The 26,263-nt window shown below is 56.3% G+C and overlaps 2 protein-coding genes and 1 pseudogene across 18 annotated transcripts; all 3 read left to right on the top strand.

The window, feature by feature from the left end:
* Positions 1-24: 24 nt before the first annotated feature.
* ADAM8 (ADAM metallopeptidase domain 8) lies at positions 25-16,294 on the top strand. Of its 9 annotated transcripts, none has more exons than XR_008378860.1 (24): positions 25-1,086; positions 2,050-2,126; positions 2,259-2,334; positions 2,418-2,494; positions 2,789-2,978; positions 3,229-3,291; positions 3,495-3,563; positions 3,772-3,941; positions 4,023-4,104; positions 4,799-4,947; positions 5,019-5,196; positions 5,398-5,487; positions 5,612-5,801; positions 5,877-5,958; positions 6,152-6,311; positions 6,563-6,640; positions 6,982-7,066; positions 7,606-7,720; positions 8,444-8,579; positions 9,154-9,219; positions 9,483-9,533; positions 9,645-9,926; positions 13,378-13,455; positions 15,430-15,479. XR_008378860.1 is itself a non-coding variant. In XM_053584466.1 (24 exons), exons 1-24 carry the CDS (start codon positions 97-99, stop codon positions 15,478-15,480), a joined length of 2,463 nt encoding a protein of 820 aa, XP_053440441.1. In that variant the 5' UTR covers positions 40-96; the 3' UTR covers positions 15,481-16,294. The 9 variants fall into 9 exon arrangements, 7 of the variants coding, with proteins under 7 accessions (XP_053440438.1, XP_053440439.1, XP_053440437.1 ...); XM_053584466.1 differs by lacking the exon at positions 9,645-9,926 and having other exon boundaries at positions 40-142; positions 983-1,086; positions 15,430-16,294; XR_008378861.1 differs by lacking the exon at positions 9,154-9,219.
* Positions 16,295-16,794: 500 nt separating this feature from the next.
* On the top strand, positions 16,795-17,586 carry LOC128582111 (probable UDP-sugar transporter protein SLC35A5; annotated as a pseudogene). The gene has a single exon (XR_008378988.1). The product of XR_008378988.1 is annotated as a probable UDP-sugar transporter protein SLC35A5 (transcript).
* Positions 17,587-17,810: 224 nt separating this feature from the next.
* LOC128582110 (sperm flagellar protein 1-like) lies at positions 17,811-25,193 on the top strand. Of its 8 annotated transcripts, none has more exons than XM_053585688.1 (7): positions 17,811-17,972; positions 18,447-18,558; positions 19,542-19,692; positions 20,010-20,218; positions 20,585-20,672; positions 20,800-20,936; positions 23,233-25,193. In XM_053585688.1, the coding sequence occupies exons 1-7, from the start codon at positions 17,834-17,836 to the stop codon at positions 23,243-23,245; spliced, it is 849 nt and encodes a 282-aa protein (XP_053441663.1). In that variant the 5' UTR covers positions 17,811-17,833; the 3' UTR covers positions 23,246-25,193. The 8 variants fall into 8 exon arrangements, with proteins under 8 accessions (XP_053441663.1, XP_053441665.1, XP_053441661.1 ...); XM_053585690.1 differs by having other exon boundaries at positions 20,146-20,218; positions 20,800-20,902; positions 23,233-25,190; XM_053585686.1 differs by having other exon boundaries at positions 20,800-20,902; positions 23,233-25,190.
* Positions 25,194-26,263: the final 1,070 nt, after the last annotated feature.

Here is a 26,263-nt window from a genome sequence, read left to right as displayed (position 1 = left end):
GCGGGGCCTTCTGCTGTGGGGAGAGGCGCCTGGGGCAGCCCCTGGGACCAGACTGTGTTCTGCTCCAGCTCTCTCACACCGTTGCTCAGCACTGTCATGCCCATCCCGGGACTCTGGCTGCTTGGGGTGTTCTGGCTGCAGGGTGAGTAGCCCCAGGGAAGGGGTTCACAGGGGCCTCTGACCTGGGTGTGGGGCATGTGCATCTCAGAGCAGGATGGAGTGTTGGCCTGGTCACCTGGCCTCCCTCTACCCTCTACTCTGGCCCTGCTCCAGGGTGGTCCTTGGGAAAGGTCACTTAGTGGGGAGGCCAAGGCTGGGGAGCAGGAGGAAACTTTAAAGGGAACTGTAAATGGGAAGTCTGGCCCAGGGTGTCCTTTGAGCTCATTCTTGAGTGCTAAGGGGGTTCCACCAGTGCCCGGGGCTCCTGGATCTATCTCTAGGGCCCAGGGGGCTCCCCACCTCCCCACAGGTACCTCCAGCCAGACCAAGAAGGGAGGACCAGGCAGTTGCTTGAAATATTCCTGCCCCCAGCTGGAAGGCCGGCTCTTCCAGCTCTCTTTGCTGCCTGTGGTCAGAAAGAGGGGCCCTTGATATTTTGGGGCAGGTAGTCTCTGAAACTCTGGACCTGCCCCTGCAGGCCCAGTCCTTGCTCTGTGTTATTGGATACAGGGGCCTTGGATGGAGGCTGTCTTGGGGAGGCCCTACTGTTCCCAGTTGTGAGCTGAGAAGGTGTCAGCTCCAAATGCCATGTAGGAAGCACCTGCCTGGCCTGTGCATGTCCTCCCTGGGGTCTGGAAACAGCCCTGTGTGGACAGGCTGGCCCACCTCTACCTGGCCAGCTGGTGCAGGGGTCCAATGGTCTTTTGGGAGATCTGGCCATGGAGGCAAAATCTCCAAACTGCTGGCAACTCCCCAGAATCTGGGCCCCAAGGCCACCCGCACAGCCCCCTTATGAAAGCTGACCCCCCACCACCACCCGCAGCCTTCACCCTAGGCTGCCCCCTGCCCCATGTGGAGCAGTTTGAGGTGGTGCTGCCCCAGCGCCTGCCAGGACCCCGTGCCCGCCGAGACCTGTCTTCCCAATTGGTAAGTCTGAGCTGGCCAGACAGGGGGCTGGGGATGCACCTCAACTCCCTTTTTCTGCCTTCCAGGCAGTTGTGAGGGGCCTGGTGGGTGAGCAGCGTCACTGCCCTGCACAGCCCCAAGCTTGAGAGCAGACCCTGAGGGGCTCCAAGCCCACTGGCCCTGTTTCTGCTTCTGGATGGGGCTGTGGGGGCCTCACCCTACAGCCAGGGGGGCAGTGCAGGGGTAGGGAGGGATATCTGCTTTCCTTCCCAGCCCCCCAACCCCAGGCCACTTCCCAGTTTCACTTGGTGGGGGCTGGGGAGCTAGTTCCTCTTTGAGTGGGGAATAACTCACCGCAGGTTGACACACCTTCCTGGGCGTGTGAGCCTGGCGGGATTCCCCGGGGGTGGGGAGCACGGCCTGCTGGGTGCGCACATGTATGTGGTGTATGCATGCATGTGTTGTGTACAAAGAAGATTGCTTGTTCTTTTCTGGGTATCCAGGATGCTCTTCTGCAGTCCCAGACCCACCTCCTGCCTGGGCTTGCATCTACCCAGTGGGCAGGGCACACACTGTCCAGAGGGGCCCTCGAGTCCTTGCCTACATGGGGCTGGGTCCAGGGGCAGGATGATTAGTGCTGAGGGCCCATGCACCCCATCCTGTCCCACCTCCTATGCTGCCCTGGCTTCAACAGTTGCCTGGCTGTCCACTCTCTGCCCCTGCTTCCTGCGGGAAGGGGCCTCTTCATTGTTACCCTTGTGTGGACAGATGGGGGAACTGAGGCCTGAAGGGCTGAGGAGCCCAATGTACTTCTGGCCCCCACCAGGGGAGGGATTCAGCCCATCCCTCCAGTGCACTCCCCCTGCTATGCCCTGCCTGAGGATGCTGGGACCCCAGGGGGCCTGGAGGCTGGCACTCTCCCACTGAGCTCTGCTCCAGCTGAGGCAGGGGCAGGCCCTCATCCTGCACCTACCCCTGGCTCAGGGCTTGTACCCAGAGACTGTGAGCTACCTGCTGGGTGCCCGAGGCCACAGCTTCACCTTGCACTTGCGGAAGAACAAGTGAGCATGAGGTTGGCCCGCGCTGGTTCTGCCCACCCAGCCTGGCAGTGCCCACTCTGCTACCCAGGGCACCCTGCAGGCTGCAGCCCTCCCAGCAGGGTGGGGCTGAGGGTGCTGGTGGTTCTTCTCCAGGGACCTTCTAGGCTCCAGCTATGCTGAGACCTACAGCAACAACGGTTCTGAGGTGACAGAGCAGCTGCACCTGCAGGTACAAGGGCAGCCCCTAGGCCTCAGGGGTGGGGAGGGCATGTGGGGCGGGGCCTAGGGACTCCTCTCCGTCTTCTCCCACAGGAGCACTGCTTCTACCAGGGCCACGTGGAGGGGCATCCAAGCTCAGCCGCCAGCCTCAGCACCTGTGCCGGCCTCAGGTGGGTGCTGCAGGCACACTGCATCGGCTCTGCAGAGGAGCAAGGAGGGTTCAGGCCAGAGGTAGACACAGCCTGTGCTCACCCTTGAGCCTTGGGGATGTGCAGAGGTGTCTAGCCAGGGCTCCTGCCAGGGCCACAAGGGTCCCGCCTTGTGGGCACACAGGGGGGGCCACAGGTGGGAACCCCTGCTAGGCAGTTGCTAATTGTAAGATGAGGGAAGGGGTAAGCACCAGACTAGAGCCTACTCCTTTCTAGGCAGAAGACAGGCTGACTCAAAGGGTATTGTCCCCTCAGGGGCTTCTTTCAGGCAGGCTCAGCTGTCCACCTGATTGAGCCCCTGGACGGGGCTGAGGAGGCTGGGCCGCATGCCCTATACCTGGCTGAGCATCTGCAGCAGGAGTCTGGGACCTGTGGAGTCAGTGACACCAGCCTCAACCACCTCTTGGGTCCCCGAGTCTCTGCAGCCTTCAGGCCTTGGCCCCGGGTGAGCAGCTTCGTCCCTATGTCTGGCCAGTCCCCCACTGTCCATGTGCTGGACCTGTGTGTGCCACAGATCCCTGTCACCTGTGTGCCCTGGAGCCTGTCTGCAGCCTGGGACTATGGGTGGGTATGGCGTGGGGCCAGAAGGTCTGGCCAAGCCCCACAGCCACAACAGCTTCTGTCCTGAGGGGTGGTTTGGGCCCTGGGGCCACGAGGCTGAGCTGGATGACAGGCTTTTTGTCACTCTTCCCCAGAATGGGCCGCTCCCCCGAGAGACCCGTTTCGTGGAGCTGTATGTGGTCACAGACAGTGCAGAGGTTGGCGTGGGGGGTGGGGGTACGGGAGTAGGGGAGTGGCAGGGCAAGTGGAGGGTGGGGGAGTGGGTGGGAGGAGGCAGGGGTTGGGGGAGGGTAGGAGTAGAATGTGGGGGCAGGGAGAGTGCAGGACAGGTGCAAGGGGTAGGCTGGTGTGAGGGTTCAAGGGGCATGCCTGGTCCAGCCTGAGGGTCTCCCTTCCCCAGTTCCAGAAGCTGGGGAGCAGAGATGCCGTGCGCAGGCGGGTCCTGGAGGTGGTGAACCACGTGGACAAGGTGGTCTGTGGACAAGAGGAAGGTGTCCAGGAGGGCAGCACCTAGCCCACTAGGAGGCCTGGGGAACAGGGATGGCCCCAGGGGGTGGACAGCAGCATTGGGAAGGTCTTTCTTCTGCTCAGCTATGGCTCTGCCCTGACCCCCACCTCAAAGTAGGTCAGGCGTGGCTTCCCGTGGCCTGACCTGTGGGACTCACCTTCCCCTGTAGCTTTATCAGGAACTCAACTTCCGTGTGGTCCTTGTGGGCCTGGAGATCTGGAACAATGGAGACAAGTTCCAAGTCAGCCCCAACCCCGAGGTCACACTGGAGAATTTCCTCACCTGGCGGGTACAGGAACTGGCAGGACGGCACCCCCATGACAACGTGCAGCTCATCACGTAAGGGGCCCCCAGTCAGAGTGGGCCGGGCGGGGCCAGCAGGGAGCACGTCCCAGGCACCCACCTTGCTCTTGCTTCCAGGGGTGTCGACTTCACTGGGACCACCGTGGGCCTGGCCAAGGTGTCTGCCATGTGCTCCCACCAGTCAGGGGCTGTGAACCAGGTAGGAGCAGCCTGAGCCCAGGTTCTCAGAACACATCTGAGGGCCCTTCCTACCTTTTTTTTTTTTTTCTTTTGAGACAAGCTGTCGCCCTGGGTAGAGTGCTGTGGCGTCACAGCTCACAGCAACCTCAAACTCTTGGGCTTAAGTGATTCTCTTGCCTCAGCCTCCCAAGTAGCTGGGACTATAGGTGCCCGCCACACCTGGCTATTTTGTTGTTGTGGTTGTCATTGTTATTTTAGCTGGCCAGGGCCAGGTTTGAACCCACCAGCCTCAGTATATGTGGCTGGCGCCCTACTACGGGAGCCGCCAAGCCCTTCCTACTTTTAAGAGTGATGTTGGCATGCCTGTAATCCTAGCACTTTGGGAGGCCAGGTGGGCAGATCACCTGATCTCACGAGTTCAAGACCAGCCCAAGCTAGAGTGAAACCCCCATCTCTAAAAATAGAGATGTTGTGTCAGACGCCTATAGTCCCAGCTACTTATGAGGTTAAGGCAAGAGAATTGCTTGAGCCCAAGAGTTAGAGGTTGCTGTGACAACAGGGCACTCTACCAGGGGTGACAAAGTGAGACGGTCTTAAAAAAAAAAAAAAAGGATATTAGCAGGAAGCTATACCAAGCCCTTGACCCTGCACATGGTGGCAGGTTGGGGGGACGGCCAAGAGGTGTCTCTGGCAAACACAGCCTCTCCATGCAGGACCACAGCCAGAGCCCTGTGGGTGTGGCCTCCACGATGGCCCATGAGATGGGTCACAACCTGGGCATGGACCACGATGAGAATGTCCAGGGCTGCTACTGCCCTGTGCCACGGGCAGGCGGCGGCTGCGTCATGGCAGCCAGCATTGGGTAAGGCATGTGGGGCTCAAGGAATGGGAGGAGCTGGCACAGGCCAGGCACTAACAGACACCCTCCCACAGTTCCTCCTTCCCTCGGACATTCAGTCACTGTAGCCAAGCTGACCTGGAGATGTTTGTGGAGAAGCCACACACAGCCTGCCTGGCCAACACCCCTGACCTGGACCGGCTGGTGGGCGGCCCTGTGTGTGGGAACCGGTTTGTGGAGCACGGGGAGCAGTGTGACTGCGGCCCCCCCCAGGTGTGCCCATGGCTCCCTATCTGTGCCTGCAGCTGGCTTGTGCTCCCATCGGTGGGTGGGGAGCACCCTCAATCCCCACAGGCCAGGGCCACCACCCACATGCAGCACTCAGGGCCCCACAGGCGTCAGAAGACCCACCAGGGTGGCCAAGGATGGTGGTGGGTCCTGTGCAACCTGCTCAGGCCTTGATGTTGTCCCCAGGACTGTCACAACCGCTGCTGCAATGCCACTACCTGCCAGCTGGCTGAGGGGGCAGAGTGTGCCCAGGGTGCCTGCTGCCATGAGTGCAGGGTGAGCATGGCCCTCCTGGGCCCCATGGGAGCCCAAGGCTGGTAGGTGGACAGGGCCAAGGACACCAGTGGCCAGGCAGCTTGCTGGACCTGGCCCCTCCATGAGCTACTCTCCACTGGAACAGGTGAAGCCAGCTGCTGAGCCCTGCCGCCCCCAGAAGGATGAGTGTGACCTTGAGGAGTTCTGTGATGGCCTGCAGCCCACATGCCCGGAAGATGCCTTCCAAGAGAACGGCACGCCCTGTCAGGGGGGCTACTGCTACAATGGCAGCTGCCCCACCCTGGCCCAGCGATGCCAGGACTTTTGGGGGCCAGGTGAGTTGGCCTGGCCTGGTCTGGCCTGGTGGGTAGGCTGCAGACCTGCCCCAGCTGATAACTCCTGGTCGGCAGGTGCACGGGCCGCCGCAGAGACCTGCTTCTCCTACAGTGTCTTAGCAGGTTGCAGTTTGTGGGGCCCTCTTGGCATGGAGAGGTGAGTGTCTGAGGGCAGATTCCCTGGGCCTGGGGCACTGACATCCCCACAAATGGGATTAGCCCCAGGTGTGCTCCTCATGAGGGAGTCTGGCTCTGAGGAGGCAAGTGGCCACTCTGGTGGTCTGGCCAGACTCCCCACTGGGAGGGTGGGTGGTAACTGCCAACCAGCCCCTGGCCTACCCCATCCACAGGGTCAAGTGTGGTGTCCTGCTCTGCGAAGGGGGACGGCAGCCCCTGGAGCGAAGCACCTGCACCTTCAACCCCTCCTCAGTTGTGTGCCAAGCTCTTGCCACTGACAATGGTGTTGCCTATGAAATGGTGCCTGAGGGCACCAAGTGTGGCCAGGAGAAGGTGAGTGCAAGTGGTATAAGAGAGGCTCAGTGCTCAGAGAGGATATACTGCCGGGCTGGTCCCACATGGCCCCTTCATGGGCTCCTCTCCCAGCCTTTGGTCCTCTCTGCATGACTTTAGTAGGAACTCTGAAGGCCGATGGGGTACCTGGAAAGATGCTCTCAGACTGAGAACCCGGGGCCCCAGGCGGGCATCCAGACCAGTGGCTGTCCCAGCAGAGGCACCACCTGAGACCCACTCCTGCCCTCCAGGTCTGCTGGGAAGGACGCTGCCAAGACCTCCGAGTTTACAGATCCAGAAACTGCTCTGCTCAGTGCCATGGCCACGGGGTACGTGTAGTTTGTAACACAGCCCCCTGCCTGCCGCCCCAGGACAAGGCTGTGGTTGCTGCTCTGCGTGTGGGAGCCCCAGGCTTGGATGAGCCCAGCATGTCTGCCAGTAGGGGTCTCAGGAGAGCCTATCTTGGGACAGAGGGCAGGCCTAGGTGACCTCAATAACAGCACTTGGGCAGTCACTGGGCAGTGGGTAGAGGTTACCCAGCAAAGCCTCATGGTCAGGACATGTGCCAGGGGTATCAGGGGCCCTTAGAGGGATGGGGCTGGTACAGGGGCCCTGGTATTGTGGGTACTCCCTGCCAGGGGCCCCTGCCCTAAACCTGGCCATCCTCCAGGTGTGCAACCACAAGAAGGAATGTCACTGTCACCGGGGCTGGGCCCCACCCTTCTGCACAGAGCTGCTGAGGGATGTGCAGGCAGGTAAGGCCCAGATGTCTCATGGCCTCCATACCCAAGAGGGAGCAGGGCTCCATCTCAGACTGTGTGCTAGGGCAGTCTGGGATACAAGGGGTGGTGTCAACTCTGAGCCTCAGCCTCTGCAGGTCCATGCAGGTCCCAAGTAGGGCCGGGAAGGAGCCTGTCCCCCTGCTTCAGGGTACCTGAGAAGGGAGCCCTGTTCTAGATAGAGGTTCAGGGGCCGTGGCCAGGGCAGTGCCTGGTCCAGAGCTGAGACTCCGGGGGCCTTAGCCCAGGTTCTTCAGCCCCGCCTTTACCTGAGGACCCCAGACCACCACCCCACAGTGTCTTCTTCCACTGTGGCCATGGGTGAGCCCCTATCCACAGCACCAGGTCTGACCCATGGCACTTTAGGACTGGAGCCACTCACTGCTAAACCTCTGATCTGTCCCCACAGAGGAGAGAGTGCTGGTATAGTACTAAGTCCCTGCCTAGGGACCACAACTCCTAGGGACCCAGAGTACCACTCTGCCCCAGTTGATATGTGGCCCTGTGTTCCTCAGCATCTGGGAGCCTCCTTGTCAGCGTGCTGGTGGTTTTTGGGGTCCTGGTGGTCATGGCAGTCATCCTGGCAGTTGTTATCGTCCACCGCAAGTCACGGAACCATGTCCAAAGGAGGTGAGCACACGTGGGCTTGTGACATGTCAGTGGGTGTGGCGAGCATTTCCCATGCCCGGCTCTTAGCAAGCTGCCTATACTGCTGGCTGTTCAAGGAAGAGACACTTCTCAGTACTCTTCAGAGTAGGCCCACTGTGGAGGGACTTGGGCACGCAGCAGGCAGCCACTCCCGATGTCCCCTAGACCCCCAGACCAGGCAGACCGGGGCTGAGCTCTCAGGGGGGCCTGGGCTCCACTCAGTGGGGTGCTGCTCCAGCCACTGCATCTCTGAGTGGCTGGGATAGGTGCTAGGCTTGGTGGCCGATTGGGGGTGTGGTGAATCCAGGGAGCCACCACCCAACAACCCTCAGTCAGCCCTCTCTGCACCTGGGTCCTGCTCTGCCTGAGGTAGGCGACCCCATGCTGAGCCCTGCTCTGTGGGGACCTCAACCCTGACTGGGCCACAGTGGACGCACCAGCCCTAGAAGAGAAGCCACTGAGCACAGAGCTGGTGGGCCCAGCCTGGTGAAGACCAGACTGAAGGACCTTAAGCCTGGGCCCTGAGACGTGGGGGGCCACCCTGTCCCCTGGGCTTCTCTCTGGAGCTGTGATGTACACCTTGCAGCTGTCCAGGGGTCTGCTGGCACTGAGGGACTCCAACCAGACCCAGGGTACACCTGTGCTGGGTTCCCCTCAGCACAGGGGAACCCACCTGTGCTGACTCATCCTGTGCTTCTTCCCCAGGGACAAGGCCCCCAAGACCACCTCCGGGCTTTTCAACCCTCTGTTCCGTGAGGGTGCAGGCAGCAAACCAGCACCCAGGCAGGGCCCCTCAGGGCTGGCCCCCACCTCCTGCCCCAGCCAGTCCCCCAGGCCCAAGGTATCCTTGATGACCCCAAAGAAGAAGCCACCCCCTGCTGTGAGCGCTTTTGTGTGTGTGTGTGTGTGTGTGTGTGTGTTTTGTTTCCCCCCAGATGGTCATAGGGCAGAAAGGGGACTTCCAGACCCCATTCTCCTGTCCTGGGTGTTGCTCACCAGGACTGACAAAGCCCTTTTGTGTAAACTAACTCATTGTCACATGGTGGCCCTAGGGTAGAGAGCAGCTGCTGCAATGACCCCATGAGGGAAACCTGAGGCTTTAAGCTGGGCCGTTAGAGGATCTGCACAAATGACAATGGAGTTAGCATTTGAACTTGAACTGGTGGCTTTGAGGCCAACGAAGGTCATTCTCAGCCTTACCAGGGTCCATGAAAGGATGATTTTGAGGCGCAGGCTCCCTCTGCTCCCCAGCTTCTGGGGGTGCATCTGTCTGCCCCACAGCCACAGGAAAGGATGGCCATGGGAAAGGATGGAGCTGGGGCCCAGCTGGGGTGGCCTGAGCACACAGGGCTCCCTCCTTTGTGCAGAGCCTGGGGGCATGGGTGGGGCTCAGCTCTTGGCCCTGTCCCCTGCAGCTTCCCTCGGCTGTGTCCAGCCCACCTTTCCCTCTTCCTGTCTACACCCAGCAGTCTCCAGAGCAGGTGAGCAGGGAGTGAGATAGCCAGGGCATCCTGAGGGTGAAGGCACCTTCCTGGGAGGAGGATTCTGTGTCTGTGGAGGGCACTGTGTGGATGGCAGGGACCCCAGGGGAGCAGCCACTGAGCAAGAGCTGGTGGGCCCAGCCTGGTGAATACCAGACTGACTCTCAGACTCTGGGAGGTCTCTCTGGCAAGACACAGTCCCAATCCTGCAGGGCCTGAGGGTGGTTTGTGGGGGTCTGATTCCTCCTCCTCCTCCTCCTTAGCTCAGACCTGTTGCACCCTCCAAGCCCCTCCTAGAGCTCAAGCCCAAGCAGGTAAGGGGGTTCAGCCGGTGGTGGGAGGACTGGACAGTACCAGATTGGCTCTGGCCTTGGGCATGGGCGATTTGGGGGCATGAAAAGGTCTCTCAGATGTGACTCACTCAGGCCCTGGCAGAGAGAGATGAATTCCCAGAGTCCTACCCTTAGCCTTCTCGCAGTGCTGGGGTCCTGTCCCCAAGCTTGGACTCCCTGCACTCTGGCTGATCCCAGAGTCTCCCTTCTTGGCTGATTATACGTCTGACTTGTGTGGGCCCTGGGAGCACAGCCTTGGCCTCAGCCCTGGAGAGCTACCCCGGGGCACAATGAGGAGGAGACTGAGGCCACACTGGGGCCCAGGAAGGACCAGGATTTCTGTCAGTGCTGGTGGGAGACCTTCCCGTAATAGAGGTTTGTCAGATTTCTTCCAAGGACTGGGGTATGCAAGGAAGATCCAGGAAGAGATGGCCTGGAGGGCTGTTTTAGACTTACAGACCCAGCCTCTTCCTAGTTGGTGCTGTGAGTCTCTGTGAAGCTTCTGGCTGGGTGGTGCCTGCTAAGGTTGAGGACTCCAAGATCCCTGTGCTTCTCCCAGGGTCCCTGGGGGCCTTGGCACCACCCCTCAGCTCATGCTCTAGAGAGCTGGGGTTTTGGGTTCTGTCTGTAAATGGACCAAGGCAGAAATAGGACCCAAGGCGTCTCTCCCAGGGTGTGGCCACAGCAGGAAGCCTGGTCACTGGCTGTGTGGACACCTCGGTTGTCTGTGCAGAGTCCCAATCTTCCTCTGCAGTTAGTAAACACTTCCAAAAGATGCTTGCACACTGAATCCTATTTCTCCTTGAACTTTGACCCACTAGTTCTGGCATCTATTCCTGAATTTTGCTGGCAACAACTGTTACTGTAGTGTTTGCATAATTGTGATTTTCTATTTCTCTCTTTCCTTTTTAAATTTTTGTTTTGAAATAACTGGCCTGGCCCCATATACTGAGGGTAGCGGATTCAAACCCAGCCCCAGCCAAATTGCAACAAAAAAATAGCTGGGCATTGTGGCCAGCGGCTGTAGTCACAGCTACTGGAGAGGCTGAGGCAAGAGAATTGCCTAAGCCCAGGGGTTGGAGGTTGCTGTAAGCTGTGTGATGCCACAGCACTCTACCAAGGGCGATGAAGTGAGACTCTGTCTCTACAAAAAAAAAAGAAAAGAAAAAAATATTAGGCTTTCAGTGGTACCTGTGGCTCAGTGAGTAGGGTGCCGGCCCCATTATGCCGAGGGTGGCGGGTTCAAACCCAGCCCCAGCCAAACTGCAACAAAAAAATAGCCAGGCGTGGCAGGCGCCTGTAGTCCCAGCTGCTTGGGAGGCTGAGGCAAAAGAATCGCGTAAGCCCAGGAGTTAGAGGTTGCTGTGAGCCATGTGACGTCATGGCACTCTACCCGAGGATGGTACAGTGAGACTCTGTCCCTACAAAAAAAAAAAAAAAAAATAGCTGGGCACAGTAACTCACACCTATAATCCTAGCACTGTTTAAGGCCAAGGCAGGTTGATTGCTTGAGCTCAGGAATTTGAGACCAGCCTGAGCAAGAGCGAGATTTTGTCTCTACTAAAAATAGAAAAACTAGGCTCGGCACCTGTGGCTCAAGCAGCTAAGGCACCAGCCACATACACCTGAGCTGGCAGGTTCAAATCCAGCCCAGGCCTGCCAAACATCAGTGACAGCTGCAACCCAAAAATAGCCAGGCGTTGTGGCGGGCGCCTGTAGTCCCAGCTACTTGGGAGGCAGAGGCAGGAGAATTGCTTAAGTCCCAGCTACTTGGGAGGCAGAGGCAGGAGAGCTGTGATGCCACAGCACTCTACCCAGGGCAACAGCTTGAGGCTCTGTCTCAAAAGAAAAAAAAAATAGAAAAACTAGCTGGGCATGGGGGTGGGGCACCTCTAGTCCCAGCTACTTGGGAGGCTGAGGTAAGAGGATCCCACAAACCAAAGAGTTTAAGGTTGCTCTGAACTATGATGACACAGCACTCTACCCAGGGTGACAGAGTGAGACTCTGTCTCAAAAAAAATAAAAAATAGTCCTTGGAGGGGTCTTTACAAACAAAATGGTGGGAGAGAAAGTAGACAAAGAGATTTCTGGTCTGGTTTTAGAAAGCCAGTTGGAGAGGAAGGGGCCAGATCACAAGGAAAGGTGCCTCCAGTGCAGGGGGTGGCCCCACAGTGAGTCACCCCACCAAGTTCCAACCATCCTGTAGACAGAACTGACCATCCCTCCTCCATCCAGAGCTGGCCTCCATCCTATGAGAGGAAACACAAGAAATACATATTTTATTTTATTTTATTTTTGAGACAGAGTCTTATTACTCTGTCACTCTTGGTAGAGTGCCATGGCATCATAACTCACAGCAACCTCAAACTCTTGGGCTTAAGCAATTCTCTTGCCTCAGCCTCCCAAGTAACTGGAACTACAGGCGCCCCCCATGACGCCTGGCTATTTTTTTAGAGACAGGGTCTTGCTCTTGCTCAGGCTGGTCTCAAACCTGTGAGCTCAGGTAATCCACCCACCTGGCCTCCCAGAGTGCTAGGATTACAGGTGTGAGCCACCACCTGGCCAAAAAATTCCTATTTTAGTAGTAACTCTTCGCTTCCAAAGACCTACATTCTGGCAATTGAAGAGCTTTTAGGCTCAGCACCCGTAGCACAATGGTTACAGCGCCAGCCAGCCACATACACCAAGGGTGGCAGGTTCGAACCCGGCCCAGGCCAGCTAAACAACTGCAACAGAAAAATAGCCAGGCATTGTGGCAGCTACTTAGGAGGCTGAGGCAAGAGCATCACTTAAGCCCAAGAGTTGCAGGTTGTTGTGAGCTGTGACACCATTGCACTCTACCAAGGGCAACATAATAAGACTCTGTCTCAAAAAAAAAAAAAAAGAGCTTTTAAAGTGTAATGTGGGGGCTCAGCGCCTGTGGCTCAAGTGGCTAAGGCGCCAGCCACATACACCTGAGCTGGCAGGTTCGAATCCAGCCCAGCCCCGCCAAACAACAGTGACGGCTGCAACAACAACAAAAAATATAGCCGGGCATTGTGGCGGGCGCCTGTAGTCCCAGCTACTTGGGAGGCAGAGGCAAGAGAATCGCTTGAGCCCAGGAATCGGAGGTTGCTGGGAGCCGTAATGCCATAGCACTCTACCCAGGGTGACAGCTTGAGGCTCTGTCTCAAAAAAATAAAAAAATAAAGTGTAATGTGGGGAGCCCAGCAGAGCTGATCAGGATGGTCACAGGCATGCACCTCGCCACCTTCGCCAACCTGCTGCACGTGTCGCTCTTGTTACTTGTTCTCTATCACTGCTTGGCCATCCGCAATCCCAAGAAGCAGGAATGAAAGTGGCGCTTTCTCCACTCCAGGGTTCCAGGACATAGTCTGAGGCAAGATGCAGGGTGTGAGGGGCCTTCGCACTTCACTTCTTCCCTTCTACCCATCACAACATACAAAGCAACTACACCTGGATTTTTCCAAACAACTTTTATTTCCTCAAAGTCTTCCTTAACCCTATGGAACAAGAAGCTGCCACTGAATAGGGCCCAGAATAGGGGCTGCTTTCTTTTCTCCCCACTCCCCCCAATATAAAAGTATAGACATAAAAAAAAAAAGCATAATGTGGGGGTGGCGGCTGGAAGGTGAGGCCTAGCCCTGGGGCTGCACCTACCTGGCTGCAGTCCAGCAGGGAAACAGTGGAGGGTTTTCATGGAGAGCTTAGCAAAGGTAGAGCAGGCTTATCTGGAGTTGAGCAGAGGGACTTGGGGACAAGGGTGCCTGGGCAAGAACCTGGGCTGTTTAGGGACATCGTGTCAGCTATATCGATTTCTTTCCAGGTGGTCAAGCCAACCTCTGCACCCCCGATGCCCCCAGTCAAGCCTGGAGTTGGAGGAGCCAAGGCTGGTTTGATGCAGGTAAGCCTGCCTAGACACACATAGGTCATGTCCCCCTGTGCAAGGCCAGCAGAGAATGCTGATCTGTCTTTAAATTATTAGCTGGTAAACCTTGGTGATTATTGAAAGGTGGTGTGGCAGTGCCCAGAGAGGAGACCGGGAGTAGAGAGGTTCAGGCCAGGTTTATTGAAAGGGTTCAGAGACTTGCGTGGGCAGGGCAAAGGTGGTGTCCAGAGGGCGGTTGAAGGCCTCTTTTTATATAAGGCAGTAGGCTGTATATAGATTCCACTGCTGTTGGAGTATTCTGGTGGGCTAGTGTCCTTCCCCTGAACCTTGAACCTTTGGGGCAGGGCTAATTAGGCCCTTTGTGTTCCAGGAGGGAATCAGGACAGAATAGGGGCCGGGCTAGGCCTCCAACAATTATTTGGGGGAAAAAAAAATGAGAAACATCAGTTTTAGATTGATTTTAGCATCTGCTTTATAATTGTCAGAGGACTTTCCAACAATTGTTGCTTGCACTGATGATCAGTTTTTCCCCACACACACCCTGACTAGTAAAAGTAAGCAAGTCTTTCCTTTGTACCAGGTGAGCTATTAACATGGTGGCTACTGTGGCTGTTACCGTGTGGGCACCGTGGGTAGATGAGCTATAATCTACCTTTTAAGAAATGCTCAAGGAAGGCTGGGCGCAGTGCCTCACTCCTGTAATCCTAGCATTCTGGGAGGTCAAGGCGGGTGGATTGCTTGAGCTCACAGGTTGGGAACAGCCTCAGCCAGAGCATGACCCTGTCTCTAAAAATAGCCAGGCATTGTGGTGGCTACATGTAGTCCCAGCTACTTGGGAGGCTGAGGCAAGAGAATCGCTTGAGCCCAAGAGTTTGAGGTTGCTGTGAGCTGATGGCACAGCACTCTACCAAGCAACAAAGTGAAACCTGTCTCAAAAAAAGAAAAAGAAAGGGTGGCACCTGTGGCTCAAGGAGTAGGGTGCTGGTCCCATATGCCAGAGGTGGCAGGTTCAAACCTAGCCCTGGACAAAAAAAAAAAAAAAAAGAAAAAGAAATGCTCAAGGAAATAAGATTCACTTGTGTCCTTTATATGTCCTTTATAGCACATAGTTTTTTTGTTTGTTTTTTCGAGACAGAGTTTCACTATGTTGTCCTGGGCAGAGTGCCTTGGCAGCAACCTCAAACTCTTGGGCTTAAGTAGTTCTCTTGCCTCAGCCTCCCAAGTAGCTGGGATTACAGGCACCTGCCACAATGCCTGGCTATTTTTTGGTTGTAGTTGTCATTGTTATTTGGCAGGCCCCAGAGGGGTTCTAACCCGCCAGTCCCAGTGTGTGTGGCAGGCCCTAGCCGGTGAGCTACAGGCACGGAGCCTAGCACATGGTTGTTTTGTTGTTGCTGTTGTTTGGTGGGCCCAGGGTGGATTCGAAACCACCAGCTCAGGTATATGTGGCTGGCGCCCCAGCTGCTTGAGCCACAGGCGCTGAGCCAAGCATATGGTTTTTGTTTTTTTTTTTAATTAGAGGAGAGCTTTTTTTTTTTTTTTTTTTTTTTTTTTTTTGTAGAGACAGAGTCTCACTTTGTGGCCCTCAGTAGAGTGCCATGGCCTCACACAGCTCACAGCAACCTCCAACTCCTGGGCTTAAGCGATTCTCTTGCCTCAGCCTCCCGAGTAGCTGGGACTACAGGCGCCCGCCACAACGCCCGGCTATTTTTTGGTTGCAGTTTGGCCGGGGCCGGGCCTGAACCCGCCACCCTCGGCATATGGGGCCGGCGCCTTACCGACTGAGCCACAGGCGCCGCCCGAGAGCTTTTTTTTTTTAATAGTTGTTTTGCTATTGATCCATTTTATTTTATTTTATTTGCAGTTTTTGGCCGGGGCCGGGTTTGAACCCGCCACCACCAGTATGTGGGTCCAGCACCCTACTCCTTGAGCCACAGGCACCGCCCAAGCATATGGTTTTTAATATCAGTTCTCTTTTCCTTCTCCAAGGGGGTTGCTGGCCCAAAAGTCCCCCTGAAGCCCCCAGTTCAGAGGAGGTGATGGGACCAGAGGTCCCACAGAACCATGAGGGGGGTGCCTCTGTGTGCCTGACTGGAAGTTTGGAGACATCACAAGGGAAGAGCTTTGCAAGCCCACAGGCAGATCCTCTCTGCTCAAGACTCCAAAGTTGGACCCTCAGCTTCTGTCCTGACTTCAGGAGAGTCCAGCTCCTCACAGCAAGCCCCTTCTCACCTGCATTGGCCACGCTTAGCGCCTACTTGTCTGCAGTTGCCAGGCTGGGGATGAGTGTCAGCTGCTGTGTGTGAGTGTTGGTAGGTTGCCACTGGCCTCCACTGGCTCCTCAGTGTGTTCAGGAGACCAGGGCTCGTCCCCTCCAAGCTGCCTCTGCACCTGCTCTTAGGCCTGCTGGTGGTCCCAGGCACACGTGTGTGGGGGTCATCACCAGAAAGACATCTCTAGCTGAGAACCCTATCCCAAGATCAGGTTATCTCTGAACACTTTTCCTCTATAAAGAGGTGTCAGTGAGTCAATTGTATTTATAGCCAGACTCCAAGTCCCTTCATTTTTGGAGCCTGTTTCCCATAAGAGTTCAGAAGGAAAAGCCCCACCCCAGGCATGTGTACACATGAGCGTACATGTATGAGTGTGTGTGTACATTGTGTGTGCACACACGTACTCCTGTGCTTAAGCTCAGAGGTCCCTTTTATTTAAAGGGCCGTGGAGAGAAGCAGCTGTCTTGTCTGGTTTCTAGTAACCTCAGGTGCACATTCATCAAGGCTGAAAACTTTTCTTATAATGAAAAATTTGTGTTTTTCCAATAAATTATTGACCAAGTTCTAATGACTTTGTTATTAGCTCCATGGGAAGAGTGCAAAGTGACACACAATTCAATTCACAAGATGTGAGGGTACCGTGCTTGTTAAAATGTAAACTGTAAACAGAACAAGTGCAACTATTTTTACTTTCCTCCCTCCCTGGACTTTAATCCTAAATCCTTTGGCAACCATAGCTCAGTGGTTTAGGGTGCCGGCCACTTGCACGGGGCTGGTGGATTTGAACTGGCCCGGGCCATCTGTACAACAATGACAACAAAAAAACCAGCCGGGCGTTGTGGCGGGTGCCTGTAGTCTCAGCTACTCAGAGGCTGGGGCAAGAGAATTGCCTGAGCCCAAGAGTTTGAGGTTGCTATGAGCTGTGACACCATGGCACTCCACGAGGGCGACATAGTGAGACTCTGTCTCAATAAAAAAAAAATTATAATGCTCCTGTGTGGGGTCCCTGCGGAGTTGAGCAGGTATTTGACAGCCCCTGGCAAACTTGGCCTGGCTTACCTTGAGGATCGGGGTCAGCTTCTCCACCTATGGACCCTAAAAGCTCCTGCTGCTACTATGGAACTAGACAATCACAGTGTCAGCTCTAGGATGTACATTCTGTCACAGAAGCTCTTCTGAGGGACCAAGTTAAGAAAAAGAGGAATGGAAAGAAAGTGCTATAGTCGTCCTCTGTCATGCTCCTTGCCAACAATGTACACATTCCTGCCAGGTGCTGTATTCATCACTTTAAGCTCAAGTCGCATCTTACTGGTAAAATATTCTGCCAGTGAAGATCATCAGAATAGAAACTTGAAATGTGCTTCCTGGAAAGAATCCTGTAATTTCATGAAGTGGTCCACTCCTGGCTTTTTTTGCTTCCTGGATAACTTGATTGTCTTCTATGTCCTATCCTGTCTTCAGCCTGCCATGGCTGTGTGTGTGTGTACATTGTGTTATCGTCTCAAATTTTAGCATTATAACAACAGCTCTTCTATTCAGGATAGTGTTGAAGCCCTCCCTGGAATTTTTTTTTTGGAATCTCCATCAGTCCTTCTCTCTATATTTACTTATAATGCCAGCAACCCTCAAGGTCTGGAATATGCACCTAGGCAAGAAAGGATCCAAGATCTAAGTGGCAGTCTTTGGGAACGTTCCAGTGGGGATGGAGAAGAAGTGGAAAGACTTACCAAACCCAAGAGTGATGAGTCAGGTGAAGATACCTTCTAATTGGTACCCATATAGTTGGCAGCTCTCACAAACTTTTATTTCATATTTTCAGCATTTGGAATATTTATCTTTCTTTTCATTTTGATAAGCCAAGAATGTTTTCAAAGCAAAAATCATCATCATCTTCATCATCTTAAACCTTCCACCACCTCAACACGCAGTCCGGCCCCTCAGTCCGGAAATGGCTCAGTCAGACGCAGAACCCACACCTGAGGCTGCACCTCGGAAACACCCGGCGCCTCCGGCCGGCGCCCGCCCCTTCCGGCCCCGTCTCCCGGCAACAGCACCACAACCAGCCTGTGCCACGCCCCTTCCGGCTCGTCTCCCGGCAACGGCTGCATAGGCGGCCCGCCATGCTGGGCACAGCCGGGCAGACCCCTGGAGCCCTCTCGCTGCCGCCGCCCGGTACCCTCCGCGGCCTCTACGCCTGGCTGGACCGACTCCCGCTCAGCCGCCCCAAGCGCCATCTAGCTCGGGACTTCAGCGACGGCGGTGGGAGCGCGTCTGCGGGGATTGTGGGGGCGGCCGGGGTCGCGGGGGTGGCCGGACCTGTGCCTTCTGTTCCGGGCAAGCGGCGGTGCTGGGCGTTCCCCTGGCCTGCAAGGGCCCGCGGCGGAGAGCGGTGCTAGTGGAGAGCGAGCGCCCCGCGGGTCGGGGTCAGGGTCGGGGTGCTGGAGAATTCTGGCGGGAGCTCGGGAGCCGGGCAGGAAGGGGTGGCCACGGGGCGTGGGGGAGAGGGCGGCCTGCGCTTGGCGGGTACTGAGGGGTCCCCGACGGCCCCCGTACCCCGTGACAGCTCTTGCCCTGTGGGCTCCTCTCCAGGCCCTCTTGCCCTCTTGCCCTCTGGGCGCAGAGCCCAGCGTCCTCAGGCCAAGCCCGCCTCTCCGTTTCCCGCCTCATCCAACCAGGAGGTCAGAAGAGGCTTTGCCCAGCTGGTCCCTTACTTTGCTCCCCCACCTCACACAGTGATGCTGGCGGAGATCGTCAAGCACTTCCACCCCCGGCTCGTGGACCTGCACAACTACACCCCCACCTGCAACACGGATCAGAAGCTCAGCAACTGGCATGTTCTCAACAGGCAAGGGTCCGCGGGGGCAGCATGCTCCGGGGCCCTGCTGGGTGGAACCTGCCACCTGCCTGCCTGCCTGACTCTCTGGAGGCCTCTCCCTCCAAGACTGGCCCAGAGCCTTTCCCACAGCTTGTCTGAGAAAAGTGCCCCTGCTGTGGGGTTCCTGACATCCTCTTAAGTGTCTGTGTCTTGTCCACCAGAAATGTTCTGGGGGGGGTCACTGCCAGGACAGCTCCCCTTGAGCCCACCTCTCCCTGACCCAGTTCTATACTGCACACAACAGACAATAGATCCCTGCCTCAAGGGGCAGAGCCTTGTGGTCACAGACCAGTGGTGAAATTTATCAGGTTAGAAGGGATATCAACATCAATGTGCCAGGGTCCTGCTGACAGGAGATGGCAACAAGCTGGGATCCCAAGATGCCAAGGAATGGCAGCCTCCTGTGGGGAGGCTTTGGGGGCAGTCTGGGAGGGGGGGTGTCTGGGGCCATCCAAGGGCCTAAGGTAAAGTAGAAGATGAGGATGGGGCTACCAGCCATGTGGGGTAACGGCTGGGAAGGCTCTGACAGGACTTGCATTTCAGAGGGCTGCAGGTGAGGGGTAGGCTGTTTCCCTAAACTAGAAGGGGGAGGGCCTGTCTGCAGGCAGGTGTTGGCCCTGGTGGTGGTAAGGAGAGGTCAGATTGCAGGTTATTTAGAGGCAGCTAAAGGGACTTCCTTGCACAGCAACAGGCATGTGTTAGGAAGAGGAGCACTGAGTGGAGTGTCCCTGAGGCTTGGCCTAGCAATGCTGCCTGGCCTGATGTACCCTGTGTTTTGGGATCCTGATGGGACACTCACCCTTTAGGGCTGGGAATGAGATGGCTGCTGGACCTCCAGGGTCCAGGGGCAAGAAGGGGCACAAGTCTCCTCTGAGGAAAGTGGGGCACCAATGCCTAGCCTGGTTGGGGGATGTGCTGCTCTTAGGGGGGGGGTGTGCCTACTTCTTCTGCAGGAAAGTCTTGCACAAGCTGAGCTTCTATGTCTCAGAGACGGATATCCGCAAGGTAGTGGCCAACAGGCCTGGGGCTATCGAGCCCATTCTCTGTGCTCTGCGGGAAAAGATAGAGAGTGGCGCTGCCCATATAGACCTGCGTGCTGCAACGGTACGTACCTGTGCAAATGTGTACAGCCTGCAGCTGCCTGTCTGCACATTTGCACAACTGAATAATCTTTGTATGAGAGAACAGCCAAGACAGAAGTGTTGATGAAGCTCCTGCTCCCCACACCCTGTGGTTCAGACTGCAGCCAAGTGCACACCTGAGGCTTCAGCCTCCACCCAGCTCACATGTGTACTGTGCTGCTGGCCTGGCCTTCCTAGACCCTCCAGCCCCTTCCAGCCTAACCCTCCTGCCTCAGGGCAGAGAAAACACTTCAGAATTGGCCCTCTGAGACCAAGACACTCCCCAATCTTCCTGCACAGCCCCGCATATACCCCCACCATTTGCTCACTGACCCCCACCCACTACTGGAGAGTCTGCCTGAGGACCATAGCAGGAGGGTTGGCCGCAGGAACGTATGGCTCTTCTGCTTGACATCTTACTTCACAACATTTAAAGTCTGCAGGATCAGGACCCTTTGGCGTGGACACCCTCCAGCCCCAGGTGGACCTCGCCACCAACACACACACTGGTAGTATTCATACCCCTCTGGGCCTCCTGTGGTGTCCCCACAGAGTGGGCCTGCAGTACCTCGGGTCAGACACCAGCAGCGGAGGGCAGGAGTGCTCAGGTACACACAGGGCCTGGGTTCTCAGTGGCCTCTGAGGTGGAGCTCCATGAGCCCCAGACAGCAGCCCTAAGTGAGAGCCCAGGGGCCAAATGGGGTGGCTGTTCAAATGACACCCTAGACAGGGAAGCCAGAGGCATCCAGGGCTGCAGTGAGGAGACAGCATTTAAGGCTTTAAGCTGTCTATGTCCCTGTCCTGCCATGGTGCTGCTACTGAGGGGGCTTCTCTGAGGGTGGGCCCTGTGCTCAGAGGGCCCATTTGCCACATAGGCCGGCCAAGATCCATGGCTCTCTCCAGCAGGAAGACCACTCAGGATGGGAGCGCTCCAGGGAAGCTGGGCCACTGTGCCTGTGGAGGGTGGGTCTCTGTCTCTCCAACTTTCTGCCCTGCCCCATCTGTCTCTCCAACCTTTTGCCATGCCCCCATGCCCTGTCTCCTGTCCTTGCCATCTTCTTTGGGGCTCCAGACCAGTGGTCTCTTTCAGTTGGGACCCAGCTGGCGGGCCCTGGGAGCATCCAGACCCCAGGACCCAGCAGCTTTTGGAGGAACAGGAACAGGCACTGGCTGTCCTGCAGGAAATGGTCAAGGTACGGGCATCCCAGGCTGCTGGACACCCATGAGGTAAAGTGCTCCGTGTAGGCTGTGGTGATGGTGTGGGCCAACAAGATCACTAGCCATGAAGAACCTGCATTTAGGACTGGGCATTGTGGCTCATGCCTGTAATCCCAGCACTTGGGAGGCCGAGGCGAGTGGATTGCCTGAGCTCACAGGTTCAAGACCAGCCTGAACCAGAGCGAGATCCCATCTCTAAAAGCAAAACAGCCAGGCATTGTGGTAGGCACCTGTAGTCCCAGCTACTTGGAAGACTTGAGACAAGAGGATCACTTGAACACATGAGTTTGAGGTTGCTGTGAGCTAAAACGCCATGGCACTCTACCCAGGGTGACCAAGTGAGGCTCTTATCTACCGCTCCCCCCTCCACCCAGAAAAGAACCTGCTTTTATTTTATTTTTATTTATTTATTTTTTCAGACAGTTTCACTGTGTCGCCCTTGGTAGAGTGCCATGGTGTCACAGCTCACAGCAACCTCCAACTCTTGGGCTCAACTCTTGCCTCAGCCTCTCAAGTAGCTGGGACTACAGGCACCTACCACAACACCTGGCTGTTTTTTGTTGCAGTTGTCGTTGTTGGTTAGCTGGCCCAGGCTTGGTTTGAACTCACCAACTTTGGTGTATGTGGCTGGCGCTGTAACCACTGTGCTATGGGCACTGACGCCTGCATTTAGTTTATTTAGGAAACAACCTAGTTGTGGCATGTTCCAGCCTCTTCAAAGGGAAGAGCACCGTGGCCCCCATGTGCTCACCACCCCTTTTACCTTTTTTGTCATACAGGGATACATGTGCCTGTGGGCCTCCAGCAGGGTCAGGGAGCAGTAAGCAGGTCACCCCTTCCTTGTGGATGGGGCGGGGGTTCTGGCACCAGCTCATGCTACACCCCTCCTCCCTGTCCCCACTTGCCTGACCCCAAAGGGCTAGGGTATCAGGAAGCCCCACCTAGCCTGGGGCTCCTGGTAAGTTCCTGGTTCTGCAGGGGCTACACAGCTGGCTTTGTGGGTGCAGTCTGGGGATTGTGGGTGTACACCTGTCCCTCAGCTCTGCCAGGGGATTCCAGTGTTCCCATGTGCAGCAAGCCCCACAGCACACTTTGACCTCAGACCCAGGGTAGTGTGTGTTGGCTGGGTGGGTGTGCAGCCTGCACCGACCGGATGAGCCTTGTGGTCACTGCAGTTCCTGAGCAGGTCCTAGAAACTTGATGAGTTGTTTTCTTGAGAAAGCAGGAAAGTGATATCATTGTGTGGCTTTAAAGTTGCCAAATGACAGCAGAGAGGAAGCAGTGTGGAGAAGTGAAGCTGCTGCTACCACCATGAGGGCACCACAACCTCGCACCCACATCGAGGCTCTGGTTCATGTGCTGCCAGCGGGAACCATGACTATTTTAGGAAACCCAGAGGGAAATGTGGCTCAACCTGCCCTTTAAGATGACAACATGATTGAGTTTCCTTGGCATAGTTGCTGGTGTGATGTGCGCACACTAGAGTCAGACAGAGGCACTGGGGAGGCCTGGGGTGACCACCTGGCAGTGGGCAGGAGCCCACTGAGTGGGAACAGTGTGTACCTGACAGTGCTTCCTCAGCATGCCGGCGCCTCAGTCACTGAGAAAGGAGCACTGTGGGACCTGGCCAGTGAAGTGCTGGATCCATCCTGCCTGTGGGTTCGTGCAGGCCCCTGGCTCGCTGGATCTGCTAAATGGCTGCCACCGTCCTCACCACCAAGCTGTGTTGGCATGGGCTGTCACTCCACGGACTTCACTTTGGAAATGGGTTTAGGGCAGAAGAGCGTTTTCAAATCTAGCCATTCCCACTCTCCTCACCTGCTGGGGTGGCTGTCATACTCCCCAGCTGGGCCTCTTGGACTATGGTGCTCTTCCCATGACCCGGCTCCATGCCTATCTCCTTGGGTCTCAGGCTTTTAGAGGTAAATGTTGAACAGACTGTCCAACTGCAGTAGCTTCACTCAGTCAACAGTTAGTTGAGCAAATATGCCCTGAACTCCCACCAGGTCCCAGTGCAGGGATTAAGTGCTCATTCCCCACTCTGTCCCAGGCTTTCCACCGGGCACAGAGGTGGGTGCAGGCTGGGTGCCCAGGAGGTCTGGCAGCTCTGACCTGGGACCAGGAGGAAACAGAGTGGGGAGGATGCCAGCTGGGGCCCTCAGGTTCCTGTGAGGCCTTGCACTCTCCCAAATGTCCTGGCAAGAGGACCTTTGGGCTGACCAGCCATGTACCTTGCACAGCCTGCCTCTGGCAGATGGAGGGGCTGCCTTGGAGACAGTCACTGTTAATGTCTCTGTGTTTGAAGATTTTGCAGATGAAAGTTGTCAGGCTGGAGCACCTGGTGCAGCTGAAGGACCGGCAGATTGCAGAGCTCACGAGGCCCAGGCGTGAGGAGCACAGAGGGCCACCGGGAGGAGCCCCCTAGCCTGAGTCAGCCAGACCCTGAGCCTCCCTCAGAACTGTGGCATGCTTCCAGGTGCAGCCAAGCACTCACTGTCTGGCACAAGTGCGCTCCAGGGTCCTGCCAGGTGGAGACAGTTTAGACTCAAAGACTTCCATGTGGTTCTCTCACGCCCTGGGAAGTCTCATCATTGCATTTGTGATCATGCGAGACTGGGTGTGTGTGGTGTCTGGTATCATGGCGGGGGCTGGAAGCGCCGTGGTCAGCCACATGGCCCCAGTGGGGCTAGCCCAGAAACACCCCAGCCATTCTGAGCTCTGTGGAGGATTCTGTAGAAAAGGCTGGCTAGGAAGTGGAGGCGTCACCTGAGCCCAGTCCATCTTCTCTACTGAAGGAGGATGTGAGGAGCTGGGCGAGCAGCTGGTCACCTGGTTTGCTCCAGAGGTTTTGGGGGTCAGGGTACACTAGGATCTGGGACCTTCTGGCTGCTGCGAAGTCTCCCGCAACTGGCCCTCCTGCTATGGCTTTCACACCAGGGACTGGACCCCACCAGTTTTCCCAGAGGCCCTTAATCCTCTGGGCAGTGGCTTTGGTGTGTAGGATACCTCAGGTGCTGAGGGTGGCTGGGGAAGGCAGGAGGGGGTGCTCTGTCCCCACAGTCTCCCTGCTCTTGCATCCAGAGAGTAGGGGAGACAGACTGGACCCTCCCTTAAGGGTCTGCTCTCCCTGGGGCTCCTGGGCCAAAGCCCTGGCCCCTGCAGGACGTACGGAAGGAACGTCAGTGCTATAAACCTCAGGAGGGTTTCAGAGGTTCCAACAGTCTATTTTCTACCTGAGTCAGAGGCCAGTTTCACAGGTCCTTAACATCCCAGTCACTTTGCAACTCAGCAGCCAAGAAGGCAGCTTCCTTATGACTGTCTTAGTCAGCTTTGGTCAGGTAGCTGGGGCAGCCTGGTTCTTGGAGCCTTTGTCCAGAAGCCAGACTGAGGGCTTCCCACTAGGTTGGGGTGTCCCAGCCCCCAGTAGGGTGAGTCTGTTGCTCTCCTTGGTGTGGGCATCCTGGGCAGGAGTACAGGGCATGTTGGGACATGGGAATTTTGACTGCAGGTGGCACCTGCTGTTGCCTGGAATTGGAGTAGGGGTCTGGGGTCTTTCCCAAATCATTGTGGTAGGGCAGCGCCTGTGGCTCAAAGGGTTAGGGCGCCGGCCCCATATGCCAAGGTAGCGGGTTCAAACCCAGCCCTGGCCAAAAACTGCAAAAAACAAAACAAAATCATTGTGATAACCATCACAGACAGGCGCCACAGGGCCAGGTGCACAGCTGTGCTCATAGCTGGGGTGGGAGCAGGAAGTACCTGGGGAGGCCAGAACTGGAGCAGAGGCTGCTGTGCCTATGTTTCTGTGTGGGGGTGGGGGTATGCATGTGTGCTAGCCTGTGGCTGCACTAGTGCGTAGGGTAGGTGCTTCGGGTTCCAGCACCCCCTCCTGTTGGCAGCCTGCTCCAGCCTACTTGGGCCAGGGGATGGATGGAAGGCCACCTAGGTGGGATCTGCATCCCCAATTGCACAGGCCCTTGGAGACCTCTACAGGCACCAGCAAGAGCTGTATCCTTGGCTTGGTGCCTGTGGCTCAAGTAGCTAAGGCGCCAGCTACATACACCTGAGCTGGCGGATTCAAATCCAGCTCGGGCTGCCAAACAATGATGGCTCTCACCAAGAAATAGCTGGGTGTTGTGGCAGGCACTTGGCAGCTACTTGGGAGGCGGAGGCAGGAGAATCGCTTGAGCCCAGGAGCTGGAGGTTGCTGTGAGCTGTGATGCCACAGCACTCTACCCAGAGCTTGAGGCTGTGTCTCAAAAAGCTGTGTCCTAGGGGCTGACCAGGGCCACGGTGGTGTGTCAAGCAGGTGGAGGGTGTTGAAACAGGAAGCTGTTAGGAGTGTGGTCCCCACCCTGGCTGAAGGGACCAGGGGCTAGTTCCCAGGAAAGTGCAGGGGCTTGACCAGCCAAAGTCCCTGGGGCACCATGATAGCCACTAAGTCACTGGGAGCGGTAGCCAGGGCTTTACAGCCCTGGGTCTGCTTGTGCACAACCCCTCTGGGTATGTATGGGGAGGGGGCTGTTTCTCCCCACTATCTCAGCCTTACCCAGAGCCCCTCTGCCCATCATACGAGACTGAAGGGGAAGAGGGTGAAGGCAGAAGAGGTAGTTAGTGACATGCCAGGCTGGGGTAGACGAGAGAGAAACCAGGCAGGAAGAACTTGGTGGAGGCCAAAGGCTGAGGGCCAAGGCGAGGGTGGGATTGGCGGTGGCAGTGGTGGTGGCCTCAGTGGCCAGTAGGGTGTATCTGGCCAGTATGGATGGCCAAGGTAGTAGTCTTGAGGCACAAGGACAGGAAGGAGCAGGGGACATTGAGAAGCCTTCCTAGGTGGAGCACCAGGGTTGGCCAGCAGGAGATGCACTAATGATAGATACTTTGAAATTCCAAGCCACGGTTGTACAGTAAAGCCCCAGATCAAAGCGCTGGGCCTTCAGATACCAGGTACAGATAGATCCCCTGCATACCCAGCAGGAGGGTGGGCGGTGGGAATCTTTGTGTCACTTGGCACATCTTTTTACACATGTTGAACATCTTACAACATTTTTTAAAAGTTTATAAGGGAAAGACACTAGGATACACAAAAGCTGAGAAAATTTGAAACCAATGATTAGAAATTCATTCATGGGGCAGCGCCTGTGGCTCAATGGAGTAGAGCGCTGGCCCCATATGCTGGAGGTGGCAGGTTCAAACCCAGCCCCAGCCACTGCAAAAAAAGAAAAGAAATTCATTGCTGTGGGTGGCGCCTGTGGCTCAGTGAGTAGGGCACCAGCCCCATATACCGAGGATGGCGGGTTCAAATCCAGCCCCGGCTGAACTGCAACCAAAAAAAAAAAAAG

This window comes from Nycticebus coucang, chromosome 3, assembly GCF_027406575.1.
Source record: "Nycticebus coucang isolate mNycCou1 chromosome 3, mNycCou1.pri, whole genome shotgun sequence".
Taxonomy (NCBI): domain Eukaryota; kingdom Metazoa; phylum Chordata; class Mammalia; order Primates; family Lorisidae; genus Nycticebus; species Nycticebus coucang.
This window is presented reverse-complemented; position numbering and strand designations above follow the sequence as displayed.

What these genes read in the sequence shown, in the direction of transcription:
- LOC128582110 (XM_053585683.1), top strand. Translation starts at nt 17,834, where the DNA reads ATGCTGGGCACAGCCGGGCAGACCCCTGGAGCCCTCTCGCTGCCGCCG. An exon ending in TAGACCTGCGTGCTGCAACG is followed by an intron (nt 19,693 to 20,009) that starts GTACGTACCTGT and finishes CTTCCTGCACAG; the next exon opens with CCCCGCATATACCCCCACCA. An exon ending in CGCCACCAACACACACACTG is followed by an intron (nt 20,219 to 20,584) that starts GTAGTATTCATA and finishes TTTGCCACATAG; the next exon opens with GCCGGCCAAGATCCATGGCT.
- ADAM8 (XM_053584462.1), top strand. Translation starts at nt 856, where the DNA reads ATGGTCTTTTGGGAGATCTGGCCATGGAGGCAAAATCTCCAAACTGCT. An exon ending in TGGTCACAGACAGTGCAGAG is followed by an intron (nt 3,292 to 3,494) that starts GTTGGCGTGGGG and finishes TCCCTTCCCCAG; the next exon opens with TTCCAGAAGCTGGGGAGCAG. An exon ending in CCTGCTGCCATGAGTGCAGG is followed by an intron (nt 5,488 to 5,611) that starts GTGAGCATGGCC and finishes CCACTGGAACAG; the next exon opens with GTGAAGCCAGCTGCTGAGCC.